This window comes from Erinaceus europaeus, chromosome 21 (assembly GCF_950295315.1).
Source record: "Erinaceus europaeus chromosome 21, mEriEur2.1, whole genome shotgun sequence".
Taxonomy (NCBI): domain Eukaryota; kingdom Metazoa; phylum Chordata; class Mammalia; order Eulipotyphla; family Erinaceidae; genus Erinaceus; species Erinaceus europaeus.
In genome coordinates this window covers 27527777-27555072 of record NC_080182.1, presented here as the reverse complement: position 1 = coordinate 27555072, position 27296 = coordinate 27527777, and the positions used below count along the sequence as shown (strand labels likewise).

Below are 27296 nucleotides of genomic sequence, written 5' to 3'. Positions count from 1 at the left end.
TTTTAAAAAGTATATTTATTGTGATCCGGGAGGTGGCGCAGTGATAAAGCTTTGGACTCTCAAGCATGCGGTCCTGAGTTTGATCCCTGGCAGCATATGTGCCAGAATGATGTCTGGTTCTTTCTCTCTCTCCTCCTATCTTAAAATCTTCAAAAAATAAATAAAAAATAAATTTATTTACTTATTATTGGATAGAGACAGAGAGAAATTGAGAGGAGGGAGAGAGAGACAGAGAGACACATGCAGCCCTGCTTCACCACTTGCAAAGCTTTCCCCCTGTAGGTGAGGTCCAGGAACTTGAACCCCATCCTTGCACATTGTAATGTGTGCGCTTAAACAGGTGCGCCACCGCCTGGCCCCTCAATAGTAAGTCTTAACGTATGATAGAATGATAGAATCTAGCTTTGTTTTCCGTGCAAATTGGTGGTGAGTTTGCGGCCGCCCTAACTGAGCGGCACCTTCAACACCCAAGTCCTCAAACTGGTGCAAAATGATCGACCACCCACACCAGTCGGCAAGGTTACACAGCGCGCCTGCGCACAAGTCGTCGCCTGCCGCCACGCCCTTTTCCGGAACTATCGATGGCTGTGGGCTCGACTGGCGCCGGCCAGCCTAGCTTCCGGTTCCGGCGCCGACCCAGGCGTGCAAACTGAGCGCCGAGCTCTGATGGAGATGGCTACTTCCACTGCGTGAGCGGGTCGCAGAGACTGGAGGATCGCTCCGGAGGACGGAGCAGGTCTGGCGCCTGCGGGAGCGCGGCCGGGTACGGAGGGCTGGGCCGGACCGAGGGGCAGGGTGGGCGCAGCTCGGGATGGTGGCGAGGGCGGCTTCCTCCCCTCGCGCCGCCCCTCCTCTCGGGCCTGCGCTGCCTGGTCAGCGCCCGCCGGGGCCTCGGGGGCGGGGGATCGCGGGGCTCTGGGGGTCACGGGGCTGAAGGGGTCAGGGGGTCGCGGGGTTCAGGGCATCCGGGAATCAGGGGCCGCGGGGTGGGGAGTGGGAGTGCTGCCGAGAGGGAGGGCGCCCCAGACGGAGGCTGAGCCCCCGGGGGTGGGTTGTCTGCGACCACCGGAGAGCCGCTGCCTGGCGGAGAGCGACCACCACCCGGGACATGACCACCCTGCGAGCCGCTGGCCGCGGAGAGCGACCACCACCCGGGACATGACCACCCTGCGAGCCGCTGGCCGCCGCGGGGAGCCCACTGCCGGGTCCTGACCACCCTGGGTAGAGGCCACTCGGCCCCCCGCGCTTCATTTGCTGGCTTGCCAGTCTCTGCAGCCCCTTGGCTCTGAGTCCCAGGGGCACCCCGGCTGCGGGCTGTGCCCTCTCCCCGGACACAGGGCCGCAGGTTCTCTCCCTCCTTCTGGAGCTCAAGCTCTTTCTGATACCCACCCCCCACTTTCTCCCACCCTCGTGTCTTACCCCAGGCTTCCTCAAAAGCTTAGCTCTGCCCTCAGCCACATGTTTATTTTCTTTTATCCATCTGTCAGCTTTATTTATCTGTGTAGTGGCCCTAGGTTCAGAAGAACCTAGATGGGTCTTGTCAGCCTGGGTGGTGGCACACCCGGTTGAGGCACATGTTACAGTGTGCAAGGACCCGGGTTCAAGTCCCTGGTCCCCACCTGCAGGGGAAAAGCTTTGTGAGTGGTGAAGCGGGGCTACAGCTGTCTCTCCCTCTCTACCACTTCCTTCCCTCTCGATTTCTGGCTGCAAGATAAAAAAAATGTTTTAAAATTGCCATAGATGGGTCTTGTCAGGGTTCTTCCTGTGACTGGGAACCTTTCTGGGATGTGACTTAGAAAGCCTTGACTTTAGGGCAGGGGTAGACAGCATAATGGATATGCAAAGAGACTCTCATCCCTGAGGCTCCAAAGTCCCAGGTTCAACCCCCTGTACTGCTATAAGCCAGAGCTGAGTAGAGTACTCTGGTAAAACAACAACAACAACAAAAAACTTTATTTTATTGATAAGTAGTTCCAGTATTTTCCAGTGGGTGAAGTGGCAGGCAGACTATGAAGTTGGACCGTTTAGAACAAATGAGAGTTTGCTGTTGGAAGAGCCTTTCCCTTAAGATCCTTGCCGTCTGCTTCACTTCACTGAGCTGCCCCATCCTGTCGTGTCTTCATTACCTAAGAGGCTTTGCAGCTCACACTCTGCTGTGGTTTGTGACCTCTGGTCCTTGCAAAGAGGTGTCCTGCTTTCCTGTGGTATCGATTTTCCTGGGCCCTGCCTCTGCCCAGGTGTCTCTCAGAGGTTTTTCTGCCATGACCTCAGGAAGCAGAACATAACCTGTCAGTTGCTGGGGATTTGACCACCAGATCCTTTGCAGCTTGTCTTTGCCCATACCTGCACTGAGCTGCCTAGAGTAGTAGGAAGTGTGGTGAGGAAAAGTGACCTTGCTGATGTCCCTGGAGTGACTGCCCTGCCTCTCTCCTTCCTCAGGGCTCCTGTTCCAGAGAGGAGGCCTCCCCAGCAGTCATGGTGCCATGTGCTGCTCAGTTCAGCTAGTGCCGCCGAAACCCTGGCCCCTCATGGAAGATTCTAGCTAACTCCTGGCATGAGCCCCCGTGCCCTGCGGGGCCAGAAGGGGACACTGCCATGGCTTCTCTGGACGACCCAGGGGAGGTGCGCGAGGGCTTCCTCTGCCCTTTGTGTCTGAAGGATCTGCAGTCTTTTTACCAGCTCCAGTCACATTACGAGGAGGAGCACTCGGGTGAAGACCGGGACGTCAGGGGCCAGATCAGAAGTAAGAGGCGGGGTCTGCTTGTCCTGGTATGTCAGGGAGAGCATCACTCTCACTGGTGGTTCTAACCAGCTTCCTGTTGCTGTCAGGACACGGAAAGGAGTGGGCGATTGTGTTAACAGTCGCAGACATGTCTAGTGCTTACCAGGTGCCTGTCTCAAACCTCTCCACGTACTACCGTTGTTTAGTCCAGACCACACTAGGCAGCATCAGCCCATTTTAGTGCTGAGGATACAAGACAAAGAGTGACTTGACCGAAGTCAGGCTGTGAGGCAGAGCCGACTCCTGATGTGTGACAGAACACAGTCACAGTGACTCCATGAGTGTTGACTAAATGTAAAGTGAACGTTGTCCTTTTTGGGCTTTCTTTTGTCCTGTTATATTCAGGGTGGAGGGTGTCGATGGTTTAGAGTCTGCTTGTTGACACGGGTACGGTTTCTCCTCTCCCCCAGGACACCCTCAACCCTAGCTTCGGTCCTCTCTCATCACCTACACTGATGCCGACAACGTCTTCACCCCTCCTTCCCCAGAGTCTTGTGCTTTGGTTCAATGTGGGAGTTTTTCTGCTAGATACCAGTGGCAGGGGGAATAGCGGTCAAGCTTAAGAAACGTTTAGGAGAACAACTCAGAACTGAGAATTTTCCCCATCAAGGGATCATTGTTTGACTTGACCAGCAAGGGCCTTCCTAGCCCTTAGGAACTCTAGTTGAGTCCTGATCATGGCTGGTTGGAAAGAGCTGGACTTAGAAAGATGAGGTCTCACTTCTAGCCCCGCTGCCTGTCACCTCGTGATCCCAGGTGAAACCTCATCTTTGATGCTCTGACCTTATTTAAGTGGTGAGGCAGCTTGCCGCTTGATGTGAGTGTGAGTCAGCCGAATGGATTGAAAGCACCATGCTCTGTGCCTGATACATTCAGGGAATCAAGTCAGGACACCTCTTCTCTGCCGAAGTCCCTTTGTGTTAGGGTGTGGCTGCTGCTCAAAGTGTTTGTCCGTGTCCTCAAGGTGGGAGCCACTAGTGGGGGGAGAGCTCTGTGCCAGCAGTGTTTGGGGACATCAGCCAGAGGTGCTGGTGTGGCTGAGCCCTCCTCAAGGTGGACTCAAGCGTCTGCTCGTGATGTGAGCCCCTAGAATGAAGGGGTTCGTGATGTGGAATTAATAAGTAGTAGTAGAAAAAGGCATTTTTTTCTTTCAATTGCTAGACTAGTATGTTAGTGCTGTAGAATTCTTTAGAACCCTTTGGGAAATGGCTCGGTAAGTTGTGAGAAATGCGCAGAGTATGTCGACACCTTTAATGACGGAGAAGAAATGTCCATCACCCCAGCCTCCACACACCCCTAGCGGATAGTTCTAGCATCTCCATTTAAGGGGCTCAGCAGGTCAAAGTGAGGCCTCTTGCTGCAACGGCTTACTAGCTAGTGTTCGGATCTGTGCTGTGTTTCGTGGGGGTGGGGGAGGGGGCCTAATGTTATCCTGAGCACTTTTAACGGAGGATAACTACTTCATTTATTTACTAGGTAGAGACGGAGAAATTGAGAGGGAAGGGGAGAGAGAGACACTTGCAGCCCGGCTCCACTGCTCATGAAGTTTGCCCCCACCCCTGGCAGGTGGGGAGCGGGGGCTCAAACCCAGAACTGTGTACAGTGTGACATGCTGTCTACCAGGTGCACCACCACCCGGCTTCCCCCTTTGAGTCTTTTGACTCCTTTGTGGTGTTCATTCTGTTTTTCAAGGTCTTGTCCAAAAGGCCAAGAAAGCAAAGAACAGGCTGCTGAAACGAGAAGGGGAGGACCGCGTGGAGTCGGGCCCAGGGTACGAGTCTTTCAGCTATGGAGGCGTTGACCCTTCCATGTGGGAACCCCAGGAGCTTGGTAAGAACACCCTGTGGTTCAGTGTGCGCGCGCTTCACCAGAGCACCGCTGCTTCTGCCGTATGGGGCCCCAGGATTGAACCTGGGACCTGGGGCCTCAGGCTTCAGAGCTATTTTGCTTGAGCACTGTGTTGTCTCCCCACCCGGCCAGCATCTGTATGTCCAAGGTAAGTTTCAGCTGTTGACTGAAGAGGCCTCAGGAAGCCAGGACGGTCTAAGCTTCTTGCCCACGTGCAGGTAAAGGAGGCCGGGGCCACTTGGTGGGAGGCTCAGCCCTTGCTGCCTGGCACCCTCCTCGTGGGAGGAACTGGTCTGTACGACTTACTTTTCTGAACACTTTTTTTTTTTTTTTTTTTACCAGAGCCCTGATCAGCTCTGGTTTATGGTGTTGCAGGGGATTGAACCTGGGACTTTAAAGCCTCAGGCATGACAGTCTGTTTGCATAACCATTATGCTATCTACCCCTGCCCATCTGAGCATGTAATTTTTAAATATCAGCCCCTTACTTTCAAAATAGTTATCTCTAGGGGCTGATAGAATGGTCTAAGTTTTATTTTGATGGTGGCTGTACAAAGTCAACACGCTGAAGACTCAGTGGAGGACTTCATATATTGAATAATATGAAAACTTCTGCTGGGCAGAGTTGGGGTAGTTGACCTTCCAGATCTATCAGCTGTGGAGTGGAAATGAGGGGGCACTGTCCTGGTGAGGAGGTGGCAGAGACCTGCACTCAGACCCCAGGTCGGCAGTAAGTCAGCTTTCAGGACCAGGGGCAGGTCCCCACGGGGAGCAAAGAGAAATGAGGGCATACCTGGGACCAGGCAGCAAGGGCAGAGCCTCCCACAAAGTGCCCACAGCCTCCCTTACCGGCATGTGGACAAGAAGCTTAGACCGTCCAGGTTTATTAGTGACAATAAAATCAGAAAGAAAAAAAAATTCAGTGAATCACAAGAGCTCCCTGAGCTGTGTCCCTCCACCCCACTTCAGGTGCTGTGAGAAGCCACCTCTCTGACTTCAAGAAACACCGCGCTGCCAGGATTGACCACTACGTTGTTGAAGTCAATAAATTAATCATCAGGTTAGAGAAGGTAAATTTTACTATTTTAAAGCCTTTTTTTTTTTTTTTAAATAAGCGAACATACTCAGGGCAGAGTCACATTTCTGCAGCTGAGGTGTGCAGCTGGGGAGTGGGGGGGGAGTCGGGATGGGATAGGGGTGAACCAGCGGGGCCGTGGGGAACCCCCGTTCTCTTGTTCTGTCCTCTGGGTGTCCCCAGCACAGTCCCTGACTGGGCTGACAGCTAAGTCTCAGCAGAGCCCCTGGCCAGGCCAGTGGGTAGCTTGATGATGCAGAGAGCAAGACTTAGGCTGCATAGTGTGGTGGGCGAGGCTGGTGCCCGAGACCCACCGCAGGATGTCCGTCTGTCCCCCCTGCCAACCTACCACACCCTCACCTCCCCTGGTTACCTTGAAGCCCGCTTCAAGGGGTGACCAACAGTGAGGAGACAGTGTGGGAAAGAGGAGGGGGCTTCTGGGTGCAAAGTGGACGCTGCCTTTTGTGCAGCACTGCTTGGTGGCTGGTGGGCGGTGGCAGGTGTGCTCGTCTTTGCCAGCTGCCCCGCCTGTGGGGAAGGTGTCGTGAGCTTGATGGTTCTGCTCTTTCCTCAGCTCACTGCATTTGACAGGACAAACGTCGAGTCTGCCAAGATCCGAGGTAACTGAGCTCCACTCACGGTCACCCCCCACGCCTCCCTCCCTGACCAAGCCTCTTGGGGAACGTCTTCTGTCTTCTTGTTTTTTGTTTTTCCTAAAGCGATCGAAAAATCGGTGGTGCCCTGGGTCAGTGACCAGGACGTCCCTTTCTGTCCCGACTGCGGGAGTAAGTTCAGCATCCGCAACCGCCGCCACCACTGCCGCCTGTGTGGGTCCATCATGTGCGGGAAGTGCGTGGAGTTCCTCAGCCTGCCCTTGGCAAGTAGGTGGCCGCCGGAGGCAGGCGCTCCCCTCCCGGGCTGCCTCTGTAGGGCTCCTCACGCTGGGTGCTGGGGGACCTTTTCCCTGAAGGAGTGGCCCCTGGGTCATCACGTCCTCCCTTGCCATTCTGTGGGCTTCCCAAGGGCGGGGCGTGGGGTTCTGCTCACCGTTGCCCCCTCCACCCAGACAAGCTCACGAGCGCCAGCAAGAACCCCCTGAGTGCCCACAGCAGCCCCAGCCACTCGCCCGGCAGCGTCCAGGGCTCCCGGCGCAGCAGCATCAGCAGCGTGAGCAGCATCAGCTCCGGGCTGGATGAAAAGGACGACGCCCACATCCGGTGCTGCGCCCACTGCAGGGACACACTGCTCAAGAGAGAGCAGCAGCTGGACGAGCGGGAGCACACCCCCGACATCGTGAAGCTCTACGAGGTGACCTGCACCGCCTGGCAGCTGCCCCCAAACACAGACCTGCAGGAGGCAGAATGCTATGCAGAGTTGCCCCTTGGAATCATCTCTCATCTCTGCTGAAGGGCCACGGGGCATGTCTGGCTGGGGCCCTCTTGAGTCATGGTCATCCTGAGGGTGTCACCCGAAGGGGAGCAGGAATGTGAGGCGTTAGTGGCCGGGGCCAAGGGGTGCGGAGCAAGCATGAGCACTGTGTCCTGCACACAGCTGCTGCGGGTGAGGGCAGGCGCTGGAGGTGGTGCTGAGCATTGGGCCAGAGAGCCTCAGGCTTTGCAGGTTGAGAAACTGTCCGTAGGCTCAGTGTGTCCCTTTCCAGGCCTTTAGGGGTACTGGCTTCTGAGCGCCCAGAGCGCCTTTAGCAGACACACTTGACAGCGTTGTCAAGGGTGTGGGCGTGAGAGCCAGATTGGCGGTGAGGCCGGCAAGCTGAGGAGGCCTAGCCTGCTGAGAGTGCTGGCACCCTGTCATAGGGGGTCACCCAGCAGAGGAGGCTGGTGTCTGTCTCATGGCCACTGGACGGCCACTCCCAGCAGCTGTGCAGGTCTTCAGGACTGTTGCTACTACGGTCACCGTGAAAATAGGCCGGTGGCGGGAACTGGTGGAGAACCAGCTTTTTTGTGGAGAAATAACCTAGACACACTCTTTTAAACAACCGAATACTTCCTTTCTTGGCATGAGCCCTGGCAGTGCCTGAAGCCGATGTCGAGTCCCCTCGTGAAAGTTTTGCTTATAGAGTAGGTATATAAATCAGGAAACTGATAGCATCAATCAAAACAGAACTCTCTTGGCCACAGCATAGCTTCTGCAAAGGCCAGACTACATGCATTACTGCCTCTTCCATACACAGCCTCCCCTCCCCCAGTCTGGGAGATTAAACCTGTGACTTTGGAGCCTCACAGGGTGGTGGTGGGGGGGAACGTCTACCTTTCCTGCCCCTCACTTATTTTTTCACTCTTAGAAACTACGACTATGCATGGAGAAAGTTGACCAAAAGGCCCCAGAATACATCAGGATGGCAGCCTCGCTAAAGTGAGTTCTTTGTGAGATTCCCGTAGTGCCATGTCTGGCCTTTAAGTCAATTGTTGGGCTACTGGACAAGTCATGACACATCTTTCTAGTGCCTTGTGCTTCTCCCATACCTCCATAGATCAGGATGAAAATGTCATCACACTGTATTTCTGTGGGACAGTGCTGAAGCCTTAGGCGACCCAGCCATTCTGGCGAGCAGCTTTTTTTTTTGGGGGGGGGTGGGGTGGGGGGGACTGGTACTTGGTCTGTTCAGGACAACTAACCCTGGGGCTTCATGCTGGGCCCTGCACATTTGGGCTGACAGGCCCCCCAGCCTGCTGAGTGCGTTCACTGGTCCAGCTCTGGCTCTCCCAGGGAGTCGGCTGCCACGCTGCCAGCCTCTCTCATTCCCTTAGCCAGCCATTTGAGAAGTCCTTTCCTCTTTCTCCAATGCCTTCACCCTGAGCAGAGCTGCTCTCAGGAGCAGGACGCTGCATTGAGTCCCTGACTGTTAGACTGCTTCCGTCAGCATTCCAGACCTCCCTCTTCTCCCTGAGAACCATTGAGAGTTATGGAGGGGGTGCACACTTTACAGTGTGCAAGGACTCAGGTTCAAGCCTCCAGTTCCCACCTGCAGGGAGCGAGTTTTTTGTTTTTGATTCTTGGTGCCGGCATTAAGAATCCACTGCTCATGGAGACCATTTTAGGGGTGAGCTTTTTTTTCTCAAATTTTTGTTGTTGTAGTTATTGTTGTTACTGATGTCGTTGTTGTTAGATAGGACAGAGAGAAATGGAGAGAGGAGGGGAAGACAGGAGGAGAGAAAGACACCTGCCGACCTGCTTCACCGCCTGTGAAGCAACTCCCCTGAAGGTGGAGAGCCAGGGGCTCAAACCAGGATCCTTATGCCGGTCCTTGCACTTTCTGCCACCTGCGCTTAACCCATTGAGCTACCACCCGACTCCTGTGGCGTGGGGGGCAAGCTTTATGAGTAGTGAAGCAGGGCTGCAGGTGTCTATCTCTAAGCCCCTCCCCTCTCAATTTCTCTCTGCCTCTATCCAAAATAAATAAACCAATAAGAATCTAAGAAGGGAAGTTGGCGCAGCGGGTTAAGTGCAGGTGGCGAAAACAAGGACCAGTGTAAGGATCCCGGTTCGAGCCCCCGGCTCCCCACCTGCAGGGGAGTCATTTCACAGGCGGTGAAGCAGGTCTGCAGGGGTCTTTTCTTTGTCTCCCCCTCTGTCTTCACCCCCTCTCTCCATTTCTCTCTGTCCTATCTAACAATGACGATAATAATAACTACAACGATAAAAAAGGGCAACAAAAGGGAATAAATAAATACATATTTTTTAAAATCTTTAAGAGAAATCACTAGAAGAGCTTTATGAGCTTTGGAGCAAGGTGGCTGGGTCTCTCCGCTTTCCCTCCCCACTTCTGTCTCTCGTGATTAGAGAGACTGATGAGAGAGAGAAGCAGGGAGACGCTGGCACACAGGGTGCCTGGCAGGAACCCCGACTCTGGTGAGCAAGTCCTGTGCCCCCTCTGCCCGTCCAGCACGGCACGGCCCACCCTGTGACCTTTGAGTGCCGGAAGCCAGGCGCCTCCTGCTTCCCCTGTGCTCAACAAGGTGCTTCACGGATGAGTTGAGAGAGGGCTGGTGGACTCAGGCCTCCATATGGGCATGGCGCATGAGAGCCTGCCCCCTCGTGGTCACACCGGGAGGGCCTTCGTGATACTCAGTGCCTGTGCTTGGACGAGAGTGCGGCTCAGATGCCCCCTGGAGGGGTTCTCTGAGTCCAGGGCCCTCCAGAGCCCTCGCGCGCGCTGAGAGTCAGTGCAAGGAAAGCTGAGCAGACACCCCTGTGATTTCTCCTAAGCGCGGGGGAGACGACCTACAGCCTGGAGCACGCCAATGACCTTCGTGTGGAGGTGCAGAAGGATTATGAGCTGATAGATGCGCTCAGGTACAGCCTCTTCTGAGCCTCCGGGGGGTGCTGCTCCTGTGGGGGCTGGGCAGCCAGCAACAAGCCCTCTCCTCCCTTCCCCTCCCCTCCCTACCCCTTCCATCCTCTCCTCTCCTTTTCTTTCCTTTTCGCCTCCATGGTCACAGCCAGGGCTCAGTGCCGGCACTATAGATACATTACTCCTAGCACCATTTTTCCCTCCCCCCCTTCCTATTTTATGTGACAAGACAGAAATTGAGAGGGGAGAGAAGACAGAGAGAGACATCTGAAGACCTGCTTCATCACTCGTGAAGCTTCTCTACAAGTGGGGTGTGGAGGCTTGAACCCAGGTTCTTGTGTGTGGCAGTGTGTACACTCAGCCAGGAGCACCACTGCCTTAGACCACAGCCTCTCTCAGCCTCCCTGCGGCCTGTCCCCAAGGGGCATCAATTCACAATGGTGACAGTGACAGATGGTGCCAGAGGATGTTAGACCACATTGTTGGTGGGGCTGCATACCCGTGACAGAAGCCAGTGTGGGGAGCCTTACATGAACAGAAAACACCCCAACTCCAGGTGCCCGCACTGCTGTGTCCACAGCCAAAACTTGGCCTCAGAAGCCGTTGAGCAGATGGGATAAAGAATGGGGTGTTGGGGCAGAGGGGCTGGGAGGGGTGGTTTACCCAGCAGAGCATACATGTTACCACTCGCAAAGACCTAGGTTCAAGTACCGGTTCCCGCCTGCACAGGGAAGCTTCAATATTGGTGGAGCAGTGCAGGTATATGTCTCCCTCCACCATCCCTTCCTTTCTTTCTGTCTCTGTCAACAAACGAAAGAAAAGGGGGAAAAAGGGTGTATGTGGCTTTGTGTGCAGGCACTGAGTCCCAGCAGTAACCCTGGTGTCAAAAAAAGGGGGGAGGAGTGGTGGCGCACCTGGTTGAGCGCATGTATTACAATGCTCAAGGACCCAGGTTCGAGTCCCCAGTCCCCACCTGCAGGGGGAAAGCTTTACAAGTGGTAAAAGCAGGGCTGCAGGTGTCTCTCTGTCTCTATCACCTTCTTCTCTCTTGATTTCTGGCTGTCTCTATCCATTAAATAAAGATTAAAAAAAAAGAATTTAAAAAAAAGTTGTGGGATATACATTCAGTGGAATACTACTCTGCAATTAGAAAGGACAGCATTATATAATTGAGGACAAAATGGATTGAACAGGAGGTGATTTTTGCTAAGTGAAATGAGCAAAGTGAAAGACAACTACCAGATGGTTTCACTCCCATGTGGAAAATAGAACTAAAGCAAATGATCTTGAAAAAAAAGAAGTTTAATAGTCTTTTAGACTCTGTAAAAATTGTGATGGCTATGGGGGTGGGTGGATAGGAACTAAACTATGGCCCCTGAAACCTTACAGTTAAGTAAAAAGCGAATAGTAGTAAGGGCGGGCTTTTTGTTTTTAGCAGAATATTAACGCAAGCAGGGGAGGGGCCCTGCTACCCGTGAGTCCCCTGGAGCCTGGCATGCAGCCACCCCCTCGGGACTGAGGCCTCCCTGTGCCCTCGCTGTGTCAGGGGCCTTTGGTACAGCCAGTGAGAAGTGGCTTAATACCCGGAGACACTTCAGTGGAGTCTCTGAAAACCTGGCCACTCAGAGACCGTCTACACTTGCAAAGATGAGTTTGATGAACCTAGGAGACAGCATAGTGGCTAGTGTGCCAGATTTGCAAGCACAAGGTTCTGGGTCCCATGCCTGGCATTGCATATGCCAAAGAGTCCCCCTCCCCAGTTGCGACCAGACTAATAGCTGGGGCTTGGAGTCGGGTGGTTTTTTTTTTTTTTTTTGAGAGGGAGGGTAGAGACAGACCTGCAGCCTAGCCTGCAAGCAGAGACCAGGGGCTTGAGCCTGGGTCCTTGCACGTGGTAACGTGCTCTACCAGGAATGCCACTCTGTCGCTCTCTTGTGTTAATAAAGATGCTTTTTAAAAAATGTATTTTGCTTATTAACTCCGATAGGCAGGTTCACATGAGATGAGTCAGAGCAGCGCTGTTGAGAGCAGCCCGGGGCCCATGCAGGCCTCACTTCCCAGCCACAGAGCCTGCTCCCTTGTGGCCCCAGACTAGCAGCACCCAAGATTGCTGTGTTTGTCCCCTTCAGTAAGAAGATCCTGACTTTGGGCTTGAACCAGGAGCCTCCACCACACCCCAGCTCTCTGCGGCTGCAGAAGATGGTCAGATACTCAGCCACACTCTTTGTGCAGGTAACTGTCCTGGTGTTGGAGGCCCTGCTCTTGCCCTGCGCCACCCCTCACAGGGCAGACTGCCTGGGCATGTTTTCTCTTTGTGTCTTTGGTTAGGTTTTCAGATTATAAATGCACATAGCAGATTCTGAAGAGAAGTCTGAATTAGGGGGCCAGCAGTGGTGCACCTGGCTAAGCACTCTTTTTTTTTTTTTTAATATTTATTTATTCCCTTTTGTTGCCCTTGTTTTATTGTTGTAGTTGTTGTTATTGATGTCGTCATTGTTGGATAGGACATAGAGAAATGGAGAGAGGAGGGGAAGACAGAGGAGTAGAGAAAGACAGACACCTGAAAACCTGCTTCACTTGTGAAGTGACTCCCTTGCAGGTGGGGAGCTGGGGACTCGAACCAGGATCCTTATGCCAGTCTTTGTGCTTTGCGCCACCTGTGCTTAACCCACTGCGCTACTGCCCGACTCCCAGAACTCTCTTTATAGTGCACAAGAAACCTGGTTCAAGCCCCTGGTCCCCACCTGCAGGGGGGAAGCTTCACGAGTGGTGGAGCAGAACTGCAGGTGTCCTGTCTCTCTCCCTCCTCCTCCTCCTCTTCTTCCTTTCTTTCCCTTCTTCCACCATCACCACTGCTCAGTTCTGGCTGATGGTGATACTGGGAATTGAACCTGGCACCTCGGAGCCTCAGGCAGGAGAGTCTGTTGTGTGAGCTGCTCTGGTTGGAAGAATTGAAAGTTGTCTGTGACTCTACAGGAAAAGCTGCTTGGCTTGATGTCCCTGCCGACCAAGGAGCAGTTTGAGGAGTTGAAGAAGAGGCAAGAGCAGGAGATGGAGAGGAAGAGAGTCCAGGAGAGACAGGCAAGTGGCTGGGGGCTGGAGTCTGATGCCCCTCACTGCATCAGAGGGTCAGGAGCTGCTAGTCCACCAGCCCCCCACCCCCTTGCACTTTCTCCGTTACCCTCACTCTGGCCTATAGACACTAGGATGGTCTTTTCTTTGGGGGGCTCTGCTGAGTGTCCCACCCAACTGGGACGCCACAGGACTGGGGTCCTTCTGGTGAGGCCTCGGCACCCAGCCGGTAGCAGAGCACAGGCAATGTCCACGCCAAGCAGGAGGTAGCAGGTGCAGCAGCTAAGAGACCCCAGACCTCAGGGGCCGAGACAGCAACTGAGATAACAGTGCCCTCATCTCCGTTCCCAGCTGCTTCTCTTCCAGAGCGGACCCTAAAGTGTCCTCACTGCACGTGGAGCTGGGGTCCCACTCAGAACCTGGTTTACAAGGCCTGCGCTCTACTTGACTACTCATTGATCTGTTTTTAAAGCTAGAATCTGTGACTCCTGGTCCCGGGTGGCACCTGCAGGCTTGGGGGCATGGAGAGGTGCTGGCAGCGGCTGACACCCTCTCCCGCTGGTGCGGGGCTCCACAGGCGGCCCTGGAGGCGCAGCAGCGCAGGGACCCGGCTTCCCGAGGAGCAGCTGAGGGAGTGGCGCCTCCCCCGCCCCCGCAGAAGGCTGAGGGCTGGCTCCCACTGACCGAGGGCCGGGCTCCCGACGAGGACTCGGACCCCCTCCTGCAGCAGATTCACAACATCACATCCTTCCTCAGGCAGGCCAGGGCGGCAGGCCGCATGGAGGAGGCGAGCACGCTGCGCGAGAACCTGCAGCAGCTGCAGGCCGAGTGGGAGCAGCAGCAGGTGGCGGCCGCCCTGGCGCTGTCCCTCAGGCAGGCGGAGGCCGAGGCGCTGCAGCGCCAGCAGCTGCAGGTGCTGTGCCAGCAGACCTGGGCGCGGGAGCGGGCGCAGCTCCAGGCCACTTCCCTGCACCCCCAGGCGTGCTCGCCGGACTCCCGGAGGGCCCGGCCCTTCCGGCTGGAGCCTGGCCCAGAGCCCTGCATCCGCCCCGCATCGGCCCCCTGCGCCCCTTCACCGGATGCCATGCCCGAGCCCCCGCGGCCGTGGGAGCCCTGCCCCCCAAGTTCCATGCTGTGGCTAGATGGGGTGCCCTCCCTGAACCCCTTCGAGGAGGAGGGGCCCCTGAGCCTCGTGGCCGATGGCAGGGCCAGCCCTCTGGCCCACGGCCCTAAAGAATACAACCCTTTCGAAGGGGAGGATGAGGACATGGGCCCCGGGAACCCCTTCGCCAGCCCGGACAGCCCGGCACCAAACCCCTTCGACGAGAATGACGAAGGCAATGAGTGCCCTGTCCTGGCACCCCCGCTCCCCCCGGTTCCCAGCAACCCTTTTGAGGATGGCGACAGCGGCCCTGAGGCTGAGGCGCCCATTGCTGAGGAGCTGCTGCTGCAGCAGCTTGACAACGTTAGGGCCTACATCTTTGATGCCAAGCAGCACGGCCGCCTGGACGAAGTGGACGTGCTGACCGAAAACCTCAGGGAGCTGAGACGCACCCTGGCCAGGCAGAAGGGGGGCACTGGCTGAGGGGGTGCAGGGCCCGGGGGCTGATGGGAGGGGGTTGGGGCGGCGGGTGCCGGGTGGAGGGATGCTCCTGCTGAGCTGGGAGGACTCCTGGCGCCTGGATGTTGGGGGCCAGACCAGGAGCTGGGCACCTGGTGGGGGGGGGGCTGGTTTCCTGGGCTTTTAATGTTTTTAATAGAACTTTCCCTTTAGAAAGGGGGGGTCGAGATCGTGACCCCCATATGTGACTGTAGTCACCTGGGGCCAGGGTGGACATGGCTTCCCCACCTCACGGCCCTTTGCCAGCTGCTGGCCGCCATGCAGTGTCGACGGATGCCTGGTGCAGACCCATTCTCCAGCTGAGATGGATGCGTGCCGGCAGGCCTCACTCGGATTCCCTTTCTGGGGCGTCTGCTGCATGACCAGGCGTGTCCTTTCCGTTAATGGGGGGTCCTCCTTGTGTGACAGGGGACCCTTCTTATTTGGTGGGGGGATCCTCCCTATGTGATAGGGGCTCCTTTCTATCTAATGGTGAGGGTCCTCATGTTTGGGAGGTCTTCCCTGTGTTGGGGGGCGGCCTTCGTGTGTGATGAGTGGTGTCCTTCCGGTGTGATGGGGGCAAGTGGTTGGACCCCTGAGAGCCCTCCGCCCCCTATTTAAAGAGTGGGCCATGGGGAATGGTGTGTCACCAGGATCAGTTTCCCTCCCAGTCAGAAGAGAGATATGTATTTGTCTCTCTCACAAAGTTAAATGCCTGGATCCGGGCAGAGCTGTGGGTCTGGTCAGAAACCCCTGAGGCTTTCAAGTGGGAGACGCTACACATTCCTCTGTGGAGATGGAATGATGGTGGGCACCTGCCCTTGGAGGCACCTCTCTCCAGAGCTCTGTCAGAGGCTCTGACCCGGACCCCTTCAAGGCACTGGCCGAACCTTTGGACTTGGAACTTTGAACCTTTTGGACTTGGGGATGCTTATGGAGCCCCGGAAGCCATACCCAAAGTAGATGAAGGGCTTGCTGGTTGCCCATCCCTTTCCCTCAGTCCATCCGTCCTGTCCAGCAAGCAGCGGGGAGGTGTATTCTTGTCGAGGTTTTGTATCAGACAAGTATTTGAAAAGCCACACAGCACCACATGACGTCTTCGCCTGCTAAGGGTGGAAGGGAGTCTACTCAGCAGGCTCCAGGGTTTACAGGCCTCAGCTGAGGCCACACTCACTGGTCAGTAGCAGGACCAGTCACTAGTCACTTTCTGCCCCTCACTGGCTTGGGCGGCTCTCGCTGGCCACCCCAACTGAGGTTCACTCTGTCCCACATTGGGAGGCCCTTGTCTCGGGCCTGTCTGAGGACACGGTGTGAAAGACTGTGTTGACACTATTTCTGTTTCCTAAGCACCTACTGGGCCTTAAGGCTGACAGGGCCCTGGGATGGAGGTGGAGTAGGGAGTTGGCAGAGACGCTGCATTGGGTCCTGTCACAATGTGAGTGGACTCCTGTCAGCCAGCTACCAGCTGAGCTTGTCCCGGGGCTTAATCTAGAGCACCGCCAAAACCCCCATCAGTCATTTCTCTCCAACTAGGGAGGAAGCTCTCTCCATCCAAATGTGTCGATTCAGAAGCTAAATCCTGCTTGCTGTTAACCATCTGTCTACTCTTGGTAGATGGTGGTTTAAATAAAGGACAGACAGACCTTTCATTAACACCCCATCCCAGGGCCATCCCTGCCCAGCCATCTGGAGGTAACTCCAGCATCAGCACCATAACCATACATGTCAGAAGAGAATGGAAACTTAAGTGACCCCAGGATCACTAATCTGATGGGCTGTGCTCCCCAGTGGCTTCCTCAGCAGAGGCAGGACCCAGTTGACACCTGTCCCCAAGACAGACACAACACTGGGTTTTGACGTGGGGAGTGTGGCATGTGGGACTGGCCATCCCCTCTCCCCAACCTTGGAGGTGGTCAGCGATGGCCTCTCCCTGTCAGCAGAACTCCAGACGGCGCTGGACGTTAAGTGTGGCCGGCTTGTCCCCTTTCCTGGCCAGCAGGCCCAGGATGCTCACTGCCTGTGGCTCAGTGTCTGCTTCCGGGGGGCTCGTGAGAAACTTCCCAAGCCACCCCCCCCCTGTGGGGGACCTGCTGTCAATGACAGCAGCTGGGGGGGGGGGTCACTGGTTTGCTTGCATGACTGGAGGCCTCAGATTGGAAACCCTTTTAAAAAACAGACTCATGGGAAGTTGGGCAGCAGCAGCGTAGCAGGTTAAGCACATGTGGCGCTAAGCGCAAGGACGGGCATAAGGATCCCGGTTCAAGCCCCCGGCTCCCCACCTGCAGGGGAGTCACTTCATAGGCAGTGAAGCAGGTCTGCAGGTGTCTATCTTTACCCCTCTTTGTCTTCCCCCCTCTCTCCATTTCTATCATATCTAACAATAATGACATCAATAACTACAACAAAAATAAAAAACAAGGGCAACAAAAGGGAAAATAGATATTAAAAAATAAACTCAGAGGTGAGCATCTGTATGTGTGTGTGTGTCATTAGATGGTTCCTCTCAAAGGCCACTGGCGAGTCAGGAGCTCCTTGACCCATCAGCCTTGGCTGGCGGAGGCCCCAGGCTCTGGGAGTATCTCAGGCAGTCTCTGTGCTGCCCAGTGATCACGACATGAAGCACTTTATTTTTTTGCCAATTGCCACCAGGGCTATTGCTGGGGCTCAGTGCCTACAGGCTAAATCCACTGTTCCCAGAGCCATTTCTTTTCAATTTCATTTGACAGGACAGAAGCAGAGGGGGAGATACAGAGACAGAGACTTGCCGCACTTGTTTGTGAAGCTTCCCCCCTGCAGGTGGGAAGCGAGGGCTCAAACCCCAGTCCTTGGGAATGGTCATGTGTGTCCGCACTGGCCCTGGAATGAAGCACTTTCGCAGCAGCATGGTGAGGATCCTTCCATGGCCAGTGCTTCGAGACATCGAGGCCCACGGGCTAAGGAACCTTGCTGTGGGCACTGTGTTGAGTTCTCACCGTTTGCTCATTCCTTATGGCTGGCTGCGGTAGCTTCATCTGAGGGCAACAGCCTGAAGGGTGGGGGCAAACAGCATGATTATGCAAAGCTCCAGGTTCAGTACCCTGTACCACTATCAGCCAGAGCTAAGCAGGGCTCTGGTAAAAAATAATATATATATTCTGGGGGCCAGGCGGTGGTGCACCTGGGATCCCAGTTCGAGCCCCTGGCTCCTCACTTGTGCGGGGGTCGCTTCACAAGCGGTGAAGCAGGTCTGCAGGTGTCTCTTCCTCTTCTCCCTCCTCTCAATTTCCCTCTGCTATCCACAAAAAAAAAGCCTCCAGGAGCATAGTAGTGCAGGCACCAAGCTCCAGTGATAACCCTGGAAGAAAAAAAGATTTTAAAAAATTGGAAAATATATGTGGGGCCAGGTGGCTGTGCACACGGACCCACGTTCAAGTCCCTGGTCCCCACCTGCAGAGGGGAAGTTTCACGACTGGTGAAGCAGGGCTGCAGGTGTCTTATCTGCCTTCTCTCAATTTTTCCCTGTCTACCCAATAAAAAGGGGGGGAGCCTGAAGCTGTTCTGGCCACGGCTCATCAGGGTCAGGTGGTGGAGCCCCGTCACTGGCACCCACCGTGGTTGGGTGGTGCCTCGCATGTGGCTCTCAGTTGGACAGTGGGCGGCTGACAACCTGGGTCTGAGACCTGCCGGGAGAGAGCCGTGCTCCCACGGTCATACACGCGTTGCCGAGGGCCGCCTCGCCTCGACACAGCTTAAATCTTCCTTTCACTTTTAGAAAATCTATTTTGTTGTGTATTTTTGTGACTTATTAGCAGTTGATGTCTAAAACACCACAAAGCCCAAAGTGGTTTGTTTCACGTGTCATTTTATCCTTGCAACTAAGCTGGCCTTTTCCCTTCTTTTATATTAGTGATTTGAGTTACAGGATTCTAATTCCACAGCGTTCCCACCACCAGCGTCTGGGTTCCCCAATCCCTCTCCCATTACTTACTCATTTTTCCCCAGAGCCCTCCTCTGCTCCGGCTCATAGTGGTTCTGGGGATTGAACCGGGGACCGCGGGGCCTCAGGCAGGCAGGTCTCTTTGCAGAACCCCTGTGCTGTCTCCCACCCCCAATGAGGTGATTTCCGCTTTGTTTTTTTGTGGGACTAGTTCCTTGTGCACTGTGATGTGTGCGCTTTACCTGGTCCGTGTCCCCCCCCCCCCCTCCCCATCAGTGTGTGTGGACAGGACAGTGTTGCCTGCTCGGCGGCGGCGTCCTCACTGAACGAGACAGGCGCCACCACTCAAGGAGCTTCCTCTGGTGCCTCAGCGCCTCGCACGTGGCGTCGGGGTCCCAGGGTCCTGCCGTTGAGCATCTCCTGCCCTGGCAGGTCAGTTCGTGGTCCCTGTGAGAAATCATAGCTCAGACACTTCGCTTTGAAAACGGAAAAGCTTGGGCGGGGGTAGATCCACAATGGTTCTGCAAACAGACTCTCATGCCTTCGGCTCCAAAGTCCCAGGTTCAATCCCCGCACCACCATAAGCCAGGGCTGAGCAGGGTTCTGGTTCAAGAACAAACCGGAGAGGCTGAGGAAACAGGCGACGCTGCTGGGCTGGGCGCGGCTCCACGTTTTTTCTTGGGAAGGAAAAGCCCCGCGAGCGCGGAGCCCCAGGTGCGGGCCGCCATGCTGTCAGGCCGGGACCACAAGACCCAGCGTGCTCTGTGGCGCGCGGTGTACGCCGGGAGGCCCTCTGGGCGGGACTACCAGTCCCAGGGTGCTCCGCGGCGCGCGCTGCACGCTGGGAGCCGGCCCGTGAGGCGGCGCGGGAAGCCGCGAGGCGCACTGAAGAGAAGTGGCGGAGGCGCTGCCCGGCTGCCGCCATGCCGACGCTCGGGGCCATCGCGAAGTCCATGAAGGGCCGCTTCCCCATCCGCCGGACGGTGAAGTACCTGAGCCGGGGCGACGTGGTGTTCAAGGACTCCGTCAAGGTCATGACGGTCAACTACAATACGTGCGGGCCGCTCGGCGAGGGCGCCAGGTGGGTGCGGTGTGGGGAGAGGGATCGGGAGTCCGGGGCCGGCTGCTCCGGGTCTTGCCTCTCAGAACCGCGCCACCGGCCAGTGGAGCCCCCGGTGGGTGGTCAGTGACATCCCCTGTGGTGACTGTCCCCGTGTCAGTGACTGTCCCCCATCAGTGACTATCCCCCGTGTCAGTGACTGTCCCCGTGTCAGTGACTGTCCCCTGTGGTGACTGTCCCCCATATCAGTGACTGTCCTTGTGTCAGTGACTATCCCCCGTGTCAGTGACTGTCCCAGTGTCAGTGACTGTCCCCCATGTCGGTGACTGTCCCCGTGTCAGTGGCTGTCCCCGTGTCAGTAACTGTCCCCTGTGGTGACTGTCCCCCATATCAGTGACTGTCCCCGTGTCAGTGACTGCCCCCGTGTCAGTGACTGTCCCCCATGTCAGTGACTGTCCCCCATATCAGTGACTGTCCCCGTGTCAGTGACTGCCCCCGTGTCAGTGACTGTCCCCCATGTCAGTGACTGTCCCCCATATCAGTGACTGTCCCCGTGTCAGTGACTGCCCCCGTGTCAGTGACTGTCCCCCATGTCAGTGACTGTCCCCCATATCAGTGACTGTCCCCGTGTCAGTGACTGTCCCCTATGGTGACTGTCCCCCATGTCGGTGACTGTCCCCGTGTCAGTGGCTGTCCCCGTGTCAGTAACTGTCCCCTGTGGTGACTGTCCCCCATGTCAGTGACTGTCCCCGTGTCAGTGACTATCCCCCGTGTCAGTGACTGTCCCCGTGTCAGTGACTGTCCTCATGTGAGTGACTGTCCCCGTGTCAGTGACTGTCCCCGTGTCAGTGACTGTCCCCGTGTCAGTGACTGTCCTCGTGTCAGTGACTGTCCCCTATGGTGACTGTCCCCCATATCAGTGACTGTCCCCCGTGTCAGTGACTGTCCCCGTGTCAGTGACTGTCCCCCATATCAGTGACTGTCCCCGTGTCAGTGACTATCCCCCGTGTCAGTGACTGTCCCCTGTGGTGACTGTCCCCCATGTCGGTGACTGTCCCCGTGTCAGTGGCTGTCCCCGTGTCAGTAACTGCCCCCTGTGGTGACTGTCCCCCATGTCAGTGACTGTCCCCGTGTCAGTGACTGTCCCCTGTGGTGACTGTCCCCCATATGAGTGACTGTCCCCGTATCAGTGACTATCCCTGTGTCAGTGGCTGTCCCCGTGTCAGTGACTGTCCTCTGTGGTCAGCTGTGACTGTCCCCAGCCCCCCTAGTTCTGGTTCTCGAGGGTTCCCTGCCTGCCTGTCTGCCCTCTGACCCCACCTGTGCCCCCGTTCAGGTGGAGGGAAACATGAAGGGGTAGCTCTGCTGTGTGCCCCCGGGGGTGCTGGCACTGCTGGGCTGTCCCCTGGTCCCCATGACGACACCCTCCAGGCAGGTATTTGGGCCTCGGCCCCTCAGAGTCCGGGCTTCGTGTACAATCTGTTCGCCAGCGTTTACCCTTTGGTTTGGTGACGCTGGTCCTCAACCCAGGTCACTTTATGGTTGTGACTTTCATGTCTAATGGCCCAGCTCCCAGGCTGACAGTGATCATGACCTGTGCAAAGCACTGAGCTCAGTACTAAGCTGTCCAGGCTTGCACCCAGGGGGTGGGGGGTGTCTTTGTCTTGTTCTGGGGTCTCATCTCCCATCAGCATCATCCTGTAACCGCCCCCCTCCCCAGGAAGTTCGTGTTCTTCAACGTTCCCCAGATCCAGTACAAGAATCCTTGGGTGCAGATTATGCTGTTCAAGAACATGACGCCCTCACCTTTCCTGCGCTTCTACCTGGGTGAGCCTGCGCCCCCTTGGGCGTCTGTCCAGATTCCTGGGAAGCCCCTCCTCTCCACTCACTGCTTTGCTTACTCTCACCCACTCTGTCTGCTTCTTTCATTTCGCTAGAGCAAAGACCTGCTTTGGGTTTGCAGGTTTTCCCAGGCCAGTCCACAAGGACTGCAAGGGACACAGGGCTTCCTGTCTAGTCACCAGCCAGGGCTGGTGGGTAGGCAGACGGACGTCTCTGGAGTGAGAGCCGTGCCGCGTGGCTGCTGCTGAGGCTCGGGGGTGCTGAGCCCCTCAGGTTCCTTGTTGCTGGTGAGCCTGGGAGGCCTCCTGGGCCCATGACATAAGTGCCAACACCCAGCTCCCTCTGGACGTCTGTCACCTGTGCACTCTGAAGGGTGCTTGGAGGTGGGGGTCAGGCCTGGCTGCCTCTGCCCCACCCCAGGACTACAAGGTGCACAGAGAGGCTTCCTGCCCCCCCTTGAGCCGTCCGTGGTGCTCCCGAGGGATGCCAGAGCTGTAACCCAGGACCCCGTGGCCCCAGGCTGCCTCTGACCTTATTCCGTGTCCAGACTCCGGGGAGCAGGTCCTGGTGGACGTGGAGAGCAAGTCCAACACAGAGATCATGGCACACGTCCGGAAAATCTTGGGGAAGAACAAGTAAGTCTGGGGGCCTGGCAGTGGGTCCCCCGCGCTGAGTCTCCCATGCTACTGCCCTGTCCCCCACCTCCGGCCAACCTGTGGGCTACCCTCCTGCAGGCAGACACACAGACCAGGGAGTGAGGGTGCACTGTGACCCCACCCCATGACACTCTGGCCCTACAGGGACACACTCCGACGGGAGGAGCAGGAGAAGCAGCAACTCTCGCACCCAGCCCACTTTGGGCCCCGGAAGTACTGCCTGCGGGAGTGTATCTGCGAGGTGGAGGGCCAGGTGCCCTGCCCCGGCCTAGTGCCACTGCCCAAGGAGATGACGGGGAAGTACCAAGCCTCACTGAGAGCCGACACCCAGGACTGAGTCCTCTCACGGTGGCTGCTGTCCAGTTGCCCAGTGGAGCCTGCCCCTCTGCCAATAAAGTAGTTACTTGATGGTGATGTGTCTGTCCCCGTCCCATAGCTCTAGGGGGTGGGGGGGTGAGCATGGGGCCAAGGCTCTAGCAGCCATCTCTTTCCAAGGCTCCACTGAACCTTCTGGGGGAATTCAGGGGCCATCTGGGATGAGTCAGCGTGGACGCCCCCAAAGGCCATCCAGGACTTGCTGGCGTGCAGGGCCCCTAGTCTGCCAGCCTAATGCTGAAGGTGTCTGCAAGGTCTCTTGGGTGTCAAGGGACCCAACTGGGCTGAGTGACCCTTGGCCAAGGCCATGTGAGGTGAAAGCCCCCCAGAGTGACCAGGTGGGCACAGGTGATGTTACAGCTGTCAGCAGGAGAGAGAAGAGGGCACGCTGTGGTCTTGACACTTTTAATGGTAGAGACCTCGTCGGGTAGTAGTAAGTAGTAGTAAGCCACAACAACACCACGTTAAAACAGCATTTAATAAAACGTGGAAGCTAGTTGGTCCATGCACTGCAGCACTCTACAAACACAACAATGCAAACCTCTTGGAGACAGACACCAATTAGGTAGTAAACTCAGGTTTAAAAGACATGCTAGATTTTTAAATGCCATCCCGTCAAGCCGATTTCAAACACAGCTTTCAACAGATTTAAAACCTGGAATTAAAAGGTAACGGCATCAACAACATTTCCTATGTTGTGAAGGGCAGAGGTTACAGAAACAGCCCAAGAACATCCACTGCCCAAGTTCTCCTCTCATGTTCATCTCATAAAAGGGCTGACGGGACAGCTACCTTCTGGGGAGGCCCTGGCTAGAGGTAAAAACTAGGCTCTGTACTCAGAAAAATGTGCAGCTTTTCAGTTATAAAACTAGGTGAACACTGGTTTACAAGGTCATTTGGAAACGGTAGAAAAATAGCCCAGACTCTAGTGGGCTGTGGTGGCAGCATCCAAGTCTGTGGACGCTCTGATGCTACTCGCTGAAGAGAAGCCACTTGTGTGTGGCATCTCACTGCCCGAGTTAAGCTTCCCCCAACCTGCTGCTACTCAGAGCCTTTCTCCCCAGAGAGGGCTGGCCCCACATGCAGTTCAGACTCAGGGGTTAGTGTCAAGCTGAGCTAGAAAGCCACCTTCAGTGTGATTGTCACGACAGGCAAGGACACAAGACGACGCTCAGACCCTGCGGGTGAGGCCAGGGAGACAGAGGGCTGAGGCACCGAGTACTGCGGGCTCAAGCGCTCCCCCACAGGCAGCTGCTTCTGGGTCTGGGGGAGTCACCAGAACAGATCTGGACAAGAAGGGCACACATGTGTGTAAAAGCAATTTTTTATCTGAAATTTTAGAATCCTGACTCAGTGAGTTGTCAGTGTTTCACATCCACATGCTGCTGGCTAGTGAGTGAATCAGTGGCTCCGAGCTTACATCTGCTTGAGATGGTCAGGGCAGCTGCCTCAGAGGTGTGTGGTCACAAGAGACACCTCCTACCCCCACCCCAGTGCCGTGAGGGCTGCAGATTGGGACAAGTTGCCTTCCTGGTCCCTGTCAGCATCATCCGGCCAGCCCGGTTGGTGGGGAGCCAAGGGGCACCATGTCAGTGCTTCACAGCCCACAGCACTGCGGGACATGGAGTCTGGCTCCAGGTCTGTCTACACCACACACCATGTCCTTGCCACACACATGCTGGGAAGACACAGGCACACGGGAGGGCATCCACACACACCATTGTCTCGCTGGCCTCAGCCTTGCACACCCAGGGCATTCCTGAGGGGACAGCCCTGCTGGGGAGAAGTGATAGGACTCTTGAGACCTAGGCCTCCTGGAATGTCATTGCAGCCTTGCTGCACTCGGTTCCAAGCTTGGACAGCAAGGCCACTCTGCTGGAGACCCCACAGGATACAGGTGCAGCTGGTCTCCAAGTGAAGCAAAGCACTGGCAGAGCTGACACCAGAGCCCCCTCAGTGCCCACCCTGCTGTGGCAGAACAGGCCTCACAGCTGAGAGTGTGAGGGGTGATGGACACAGCTCAGCCCTGCACAGTCCACTCTTGAGGGGGCCAGAGCACCCCAACACATAACTACACCTCAAGTCACACAGAAAGCCAACAGAGAACCTCAGCCTGCAGCCTCACAGCAGAACTTAGACAATAAATAAAGCAGCCCTCGCACACACTCACATTCTCACTCACACTCAGACACACTCTCCACAGGGGGTGGTGACACACTCCCTTTAAAAACACCACTCAGGAATAACTTGGAAAGTATTCTGCTGTAGCAATTTGGTCTTTTTCTAAGCCTCTTCCTGTCCTGTTTGATGACTCCACAAACTGCCAAGATTGTGCGTTATCTGGAAAGTCACCCACCCCTAGACTTCTTCCTGTGTCCATCCATCTTGTCTTCTAGTGGACATGAGTCGCCTCCCCTGCAGAGATTAACAAATAGCCCTGCTCCTGCCTGGCTCCCGTTTGGCTCAGGGGCCGCTCTGACATCACAAAGCAAGTCTTATGAAATTGAGCACTAATAACTCGCTTGGGATCCCTCTAGGTAATTTGTGACTTTGAGCTAATTTAACCAATCTGAGAAGAGCTGGAATGAACCTACATGTGACGGCAGGAAGGGAACTTCCATGCGCTTGGTTCTTAAGGACAAGGTCACTTCCGAGTAAGGCCAAGGGGATCCTGGAAACTGGCCCAGGAGTGTTCAAAGCTCTGAATGGCCCCCAGGATTAGAATGGGGATGACGAGGCTCAAGGAGCGGGATCAGGATAGAATCGGAAACTTCTAGCAAAGCTGTCTTCCTTCCGGTCACCTGCTGGGGCTTTAGCACCTCCTGATCTAAGTGGCATGTCTAGGCCTCAGTCTCAAGAAGCTGCAGTGACATCTGAAAACTTGAGTCTTGAGAGCCCAAGGGCCACAGGGCTTCCAGGGTCTGTCCAGCACGGACTCCCCCCAGCTCTGAGGACTCAGGCAGCGAGACATGACCCGCCAGGGAGTTAATGTATTAACGGATAGGTATGAGGAGGCGACTGGCTGAGTGAGCCACAAACAGGCTCTGAATGCCTCTGCTGAAACCTTTCACGGCAGAGACAGCGAGACACGCCTGCCCTGACGCCCCTGCTTTATTTAGCCTGTCACTTCAGAGTACGAAAAGCAAAGATTTAACTAGCAACACCAAGTTCTTTCCATCATTTCATGATGAGCGGCCCCACTGTTCTTTAAAGCCCAGCTGGGGGCTTGGAAACGGGAGTCTGTGTCCACTGATGCAGCACAGTTGTTGGGCTTGCAGCTGTGCCTGGCACCACTCTGCCTCAGGCACCATCCTACCAGGAGGTGACGAGGTATGGTGTGTCACTCTTCTAGCCAGGACTGAGCACGTTCTGCTCTTGGGGTGACAGCTGCTTTAAGGAGCCTGAACCCGCCTGGGGCGGTCTGCTGAGAGGAGTGTAGAAAGCCCTCAGTCACTGGCTTGTCCAGTCAGGCCTTCGCTCAGCCTCCCTTCCTGGAGTCACAGCTGAACTGCAGCAAGCCAGGCCTTGGGCATCTGAAAAGGTGGTCCTGAAAAGGGCACTCTCCCCCGCACCCTCTGAGCAGCACCCAACTGCATGCAGCAGGACTGTCAGATGGTCCAGTGCCCTCGAGCTCTGGTCAGGGGCCATCTCCGTGGCTGCAGAGGCGGCTCAGGCTGCTTCCACACTTCCATGGACTGCACTGGCAGCTGGGTTAAGCGCACACTTGGCGGGGCCTTTCACGCACCATAGGCACGGCTGCAGCAGACGCCCCACTGGGGGACAGTTAGCTCCTCTTGGATAGAAGTAATTGTCTCCTGTGCTTGCTCTTCAGATCTGCGCTCTCTGGCCGCAGGCCTGGCCAGGCTTGTCCGCCCTGCCCGGAGGTTAAGTGCTGCTGACATCACCCCTCGGTAGGAAGTGCTCATGTTTTACCCTGGCAACTCGTAGTCACTGATTCCAAGGACACTGCCAATATATACACATATATACATACATATATATGTGTGTGTATATATATATGTACACACATACTGTCCTCGGAGGTTCTCTTTAATACAAGTCTGATAGTATAAAACTTTCTTTTGCCCTTTGAGAATGTCTAAATACAAGTAGAGTTAAATGATTGTTCCAAAACCTGTTGCTTCATCAAAAGGCTTTTTAAGACGTTTCTTGTGGCAGGAAAGGGTCCGACTCGTCTTTAGCTGCTGTTGTCTGGGGCCAACAGGTGAGAAACCAGGCAGGAAAGGTGCACACATCACAGCGCCGGGTCTCTGCATGCGAGGCCCAGAGGCTCCTTGGGTGGGTGGGCACTAGAGGCCGGCCCCGGTGATCTGGCCGTTATACTCAGCCGTCTCCATCTTGAGGATGTAGGGGATGATGCTGTCTATGGAGACGTTGCCGATGAGGCCGGTGAAGAACAGTTCCTCTGTGATGCTGCAGCTCATGAGCCTGAGCGCCGGCAGGCGGACAAGGATGCGAGCTAGTCTGCAGGGAAGGGGGCAAATGGGGGAGAGACTGTGGGGGGGAGGTGGGAGACAGGCCTGCTCTGCCCAGGACGGAAGCCCCCAGACGAGCCCCCAACATGCGCTATCGCTGATCTCAGTGGTTCTGGTGCTGTTACCTCCCCACACACACACCCCCCACAGCTGGAACCCCCCCAGGAGAGAGCACAACATGGCATCTGTCTTCAGTGGGTGCTGACCTGAAGGAAGGAGCTCCCTGTTCTGGTCAAGGAGAGGGGCTAAGAACTCAGGCCAGT

At 55.9% G+C, this 27296-nt stretch overlaps 3 protein-coding genes and 1 long non-coding RNA gene across 6 annotated transcripts in view; 2 read left to right on the top strand and 2 right to left on the bottom strand.

Moving 5' to 3' along the window:
- The first annotated feature begins 625 nt into the window (after positions 1–625).
- RBSN (rabenosyn, RAB effector) lies at positions 626–16341 on the top strand. Its single transcript, XM_060180656.1, has 12 exons — positions 626–736; positions 2440–2743; positions 4475–4612; positions 5599–5699; positions 6279–6324; positions 6424–6585; positions 6771–7012; positions 8007–8077; positions 9932–10018; positions 12146–12248; positions 12993–13097; positions 13666–16341. Exons 2-12 carry the CDS (start codon positions 2596–2598, stop codon positions 14671–14673), a joined length of 2211 nt encoding a protein of 736 aa, XP_060036639.1. The 5' UTR covers positions 626–736; positions 2440–2595; the 3' UTR covers positions 14674–16341.
- Positions 16342–17295: 954 nt separating this feature from the next.
- On the bottom strand, positions 17296–18892 carry LOC132535296 (uncharacterized). 2 transcript variants are annotated; one of them, XR_009547079.1, is made up of 3 exons: positions 18656–18892; positions 17879–18022; positions 17296–17713 (listed from the first exon to the last, which is right to left on the bottom strand). It is a non-coding gene; the product is annotated as an uncharacterized LOC132535296 (long non-coding RNA). The 2 variants fall into 2 exon arrangements; XR_009547078.1 differs by lacking the exon at positions 17879–18022.
- A 543-nt stretch (positions 18893–19435) lies between these two features.
- Positions 19436–22576, top strand: MRPS25 (mitochondrial ribosomal protein S25). Its single transcript, XM_060180655.1, has 4 exons — positions 19436–19685; positions 21385–21491; positions 22054–22141; positions 22307–22576. Exons 1-4 carry the CDS (start codon positions 19528–19530, stop codon positions 22497–22499), a joined length of 546 nt encoding a protein of 181 aa, XP_060036638.1. The 5' UTR covers positions 19436–19527; the 3' UTR covers positions 22500–22576.
- A 420-nt stretch (positions 22577–22996) lies between these two features.
- The window catches only part of NR2C2 (nuclear receptor subfamily 2 group C member 2), a 43329-nt gene continuing 39029 nt past the window's right edge, over positions 22997–27296 (bottom strand). For both annotated transcript variants that reach the window (XM_060180639.1, XM_060180640.1), the window contains exon 14: positions 22997–27022. In XM_060180639.1, the coding sequence (XP_060036622.1) occupies positions 26848–27022 (175 nt within the window). In that variant the 3' untranslated portion in view covers positions 22997–26847. The remainder of the gene's footprint in view (positions 27023–27296) is intronic.

Bases quoted from the DNA above. Each gene is read 5' to 3' on its own strand.
- MRPS25 (XM_060180655.1), top strand. From the start codon at position 19,528: ATGCCGACGCTCGGGGCCATCGCGAAGTCCATGAAGGGCCGCTTCCCC. The intron at 19,686-21,384 runs GTGGGTGCGGTG...CCCCCTCCCCAG, and splicing joins CCGCTCGGCGAGGGCGCCAG to GAAGTTCGTGTTCTTCAACG. The intron at 22,142-22,306 runs GTAAGTCTGGGG...CTGGCCCTACAG, and splicing joins AAAATCTTGGGGAAGAACAA to GGACACACTCCGACGGGAGG.
- RBSN (XM_060180656.1), top strand. From the start codon at position 2,596: ATGGCTTCTCTGGACGACCCAGGGGAGGTGCGCGAGGGCTTCCTCTGC. The intron at 6,325-6,423 runs GTAACTGAGCTC...TTTTTCCTAAAG, and splicing joins CGAGTCTGCCAAGATCCGAG to CGATCGAAAAATCGGTGGTG. The intron at 8,078-9,931 runs GTGAGTTCTTTG...ATTTCTCCTAAG, and splicing joins AGGATGGCAGCCTCGCTAAA to CGCGGGGGAGACGACCTACA.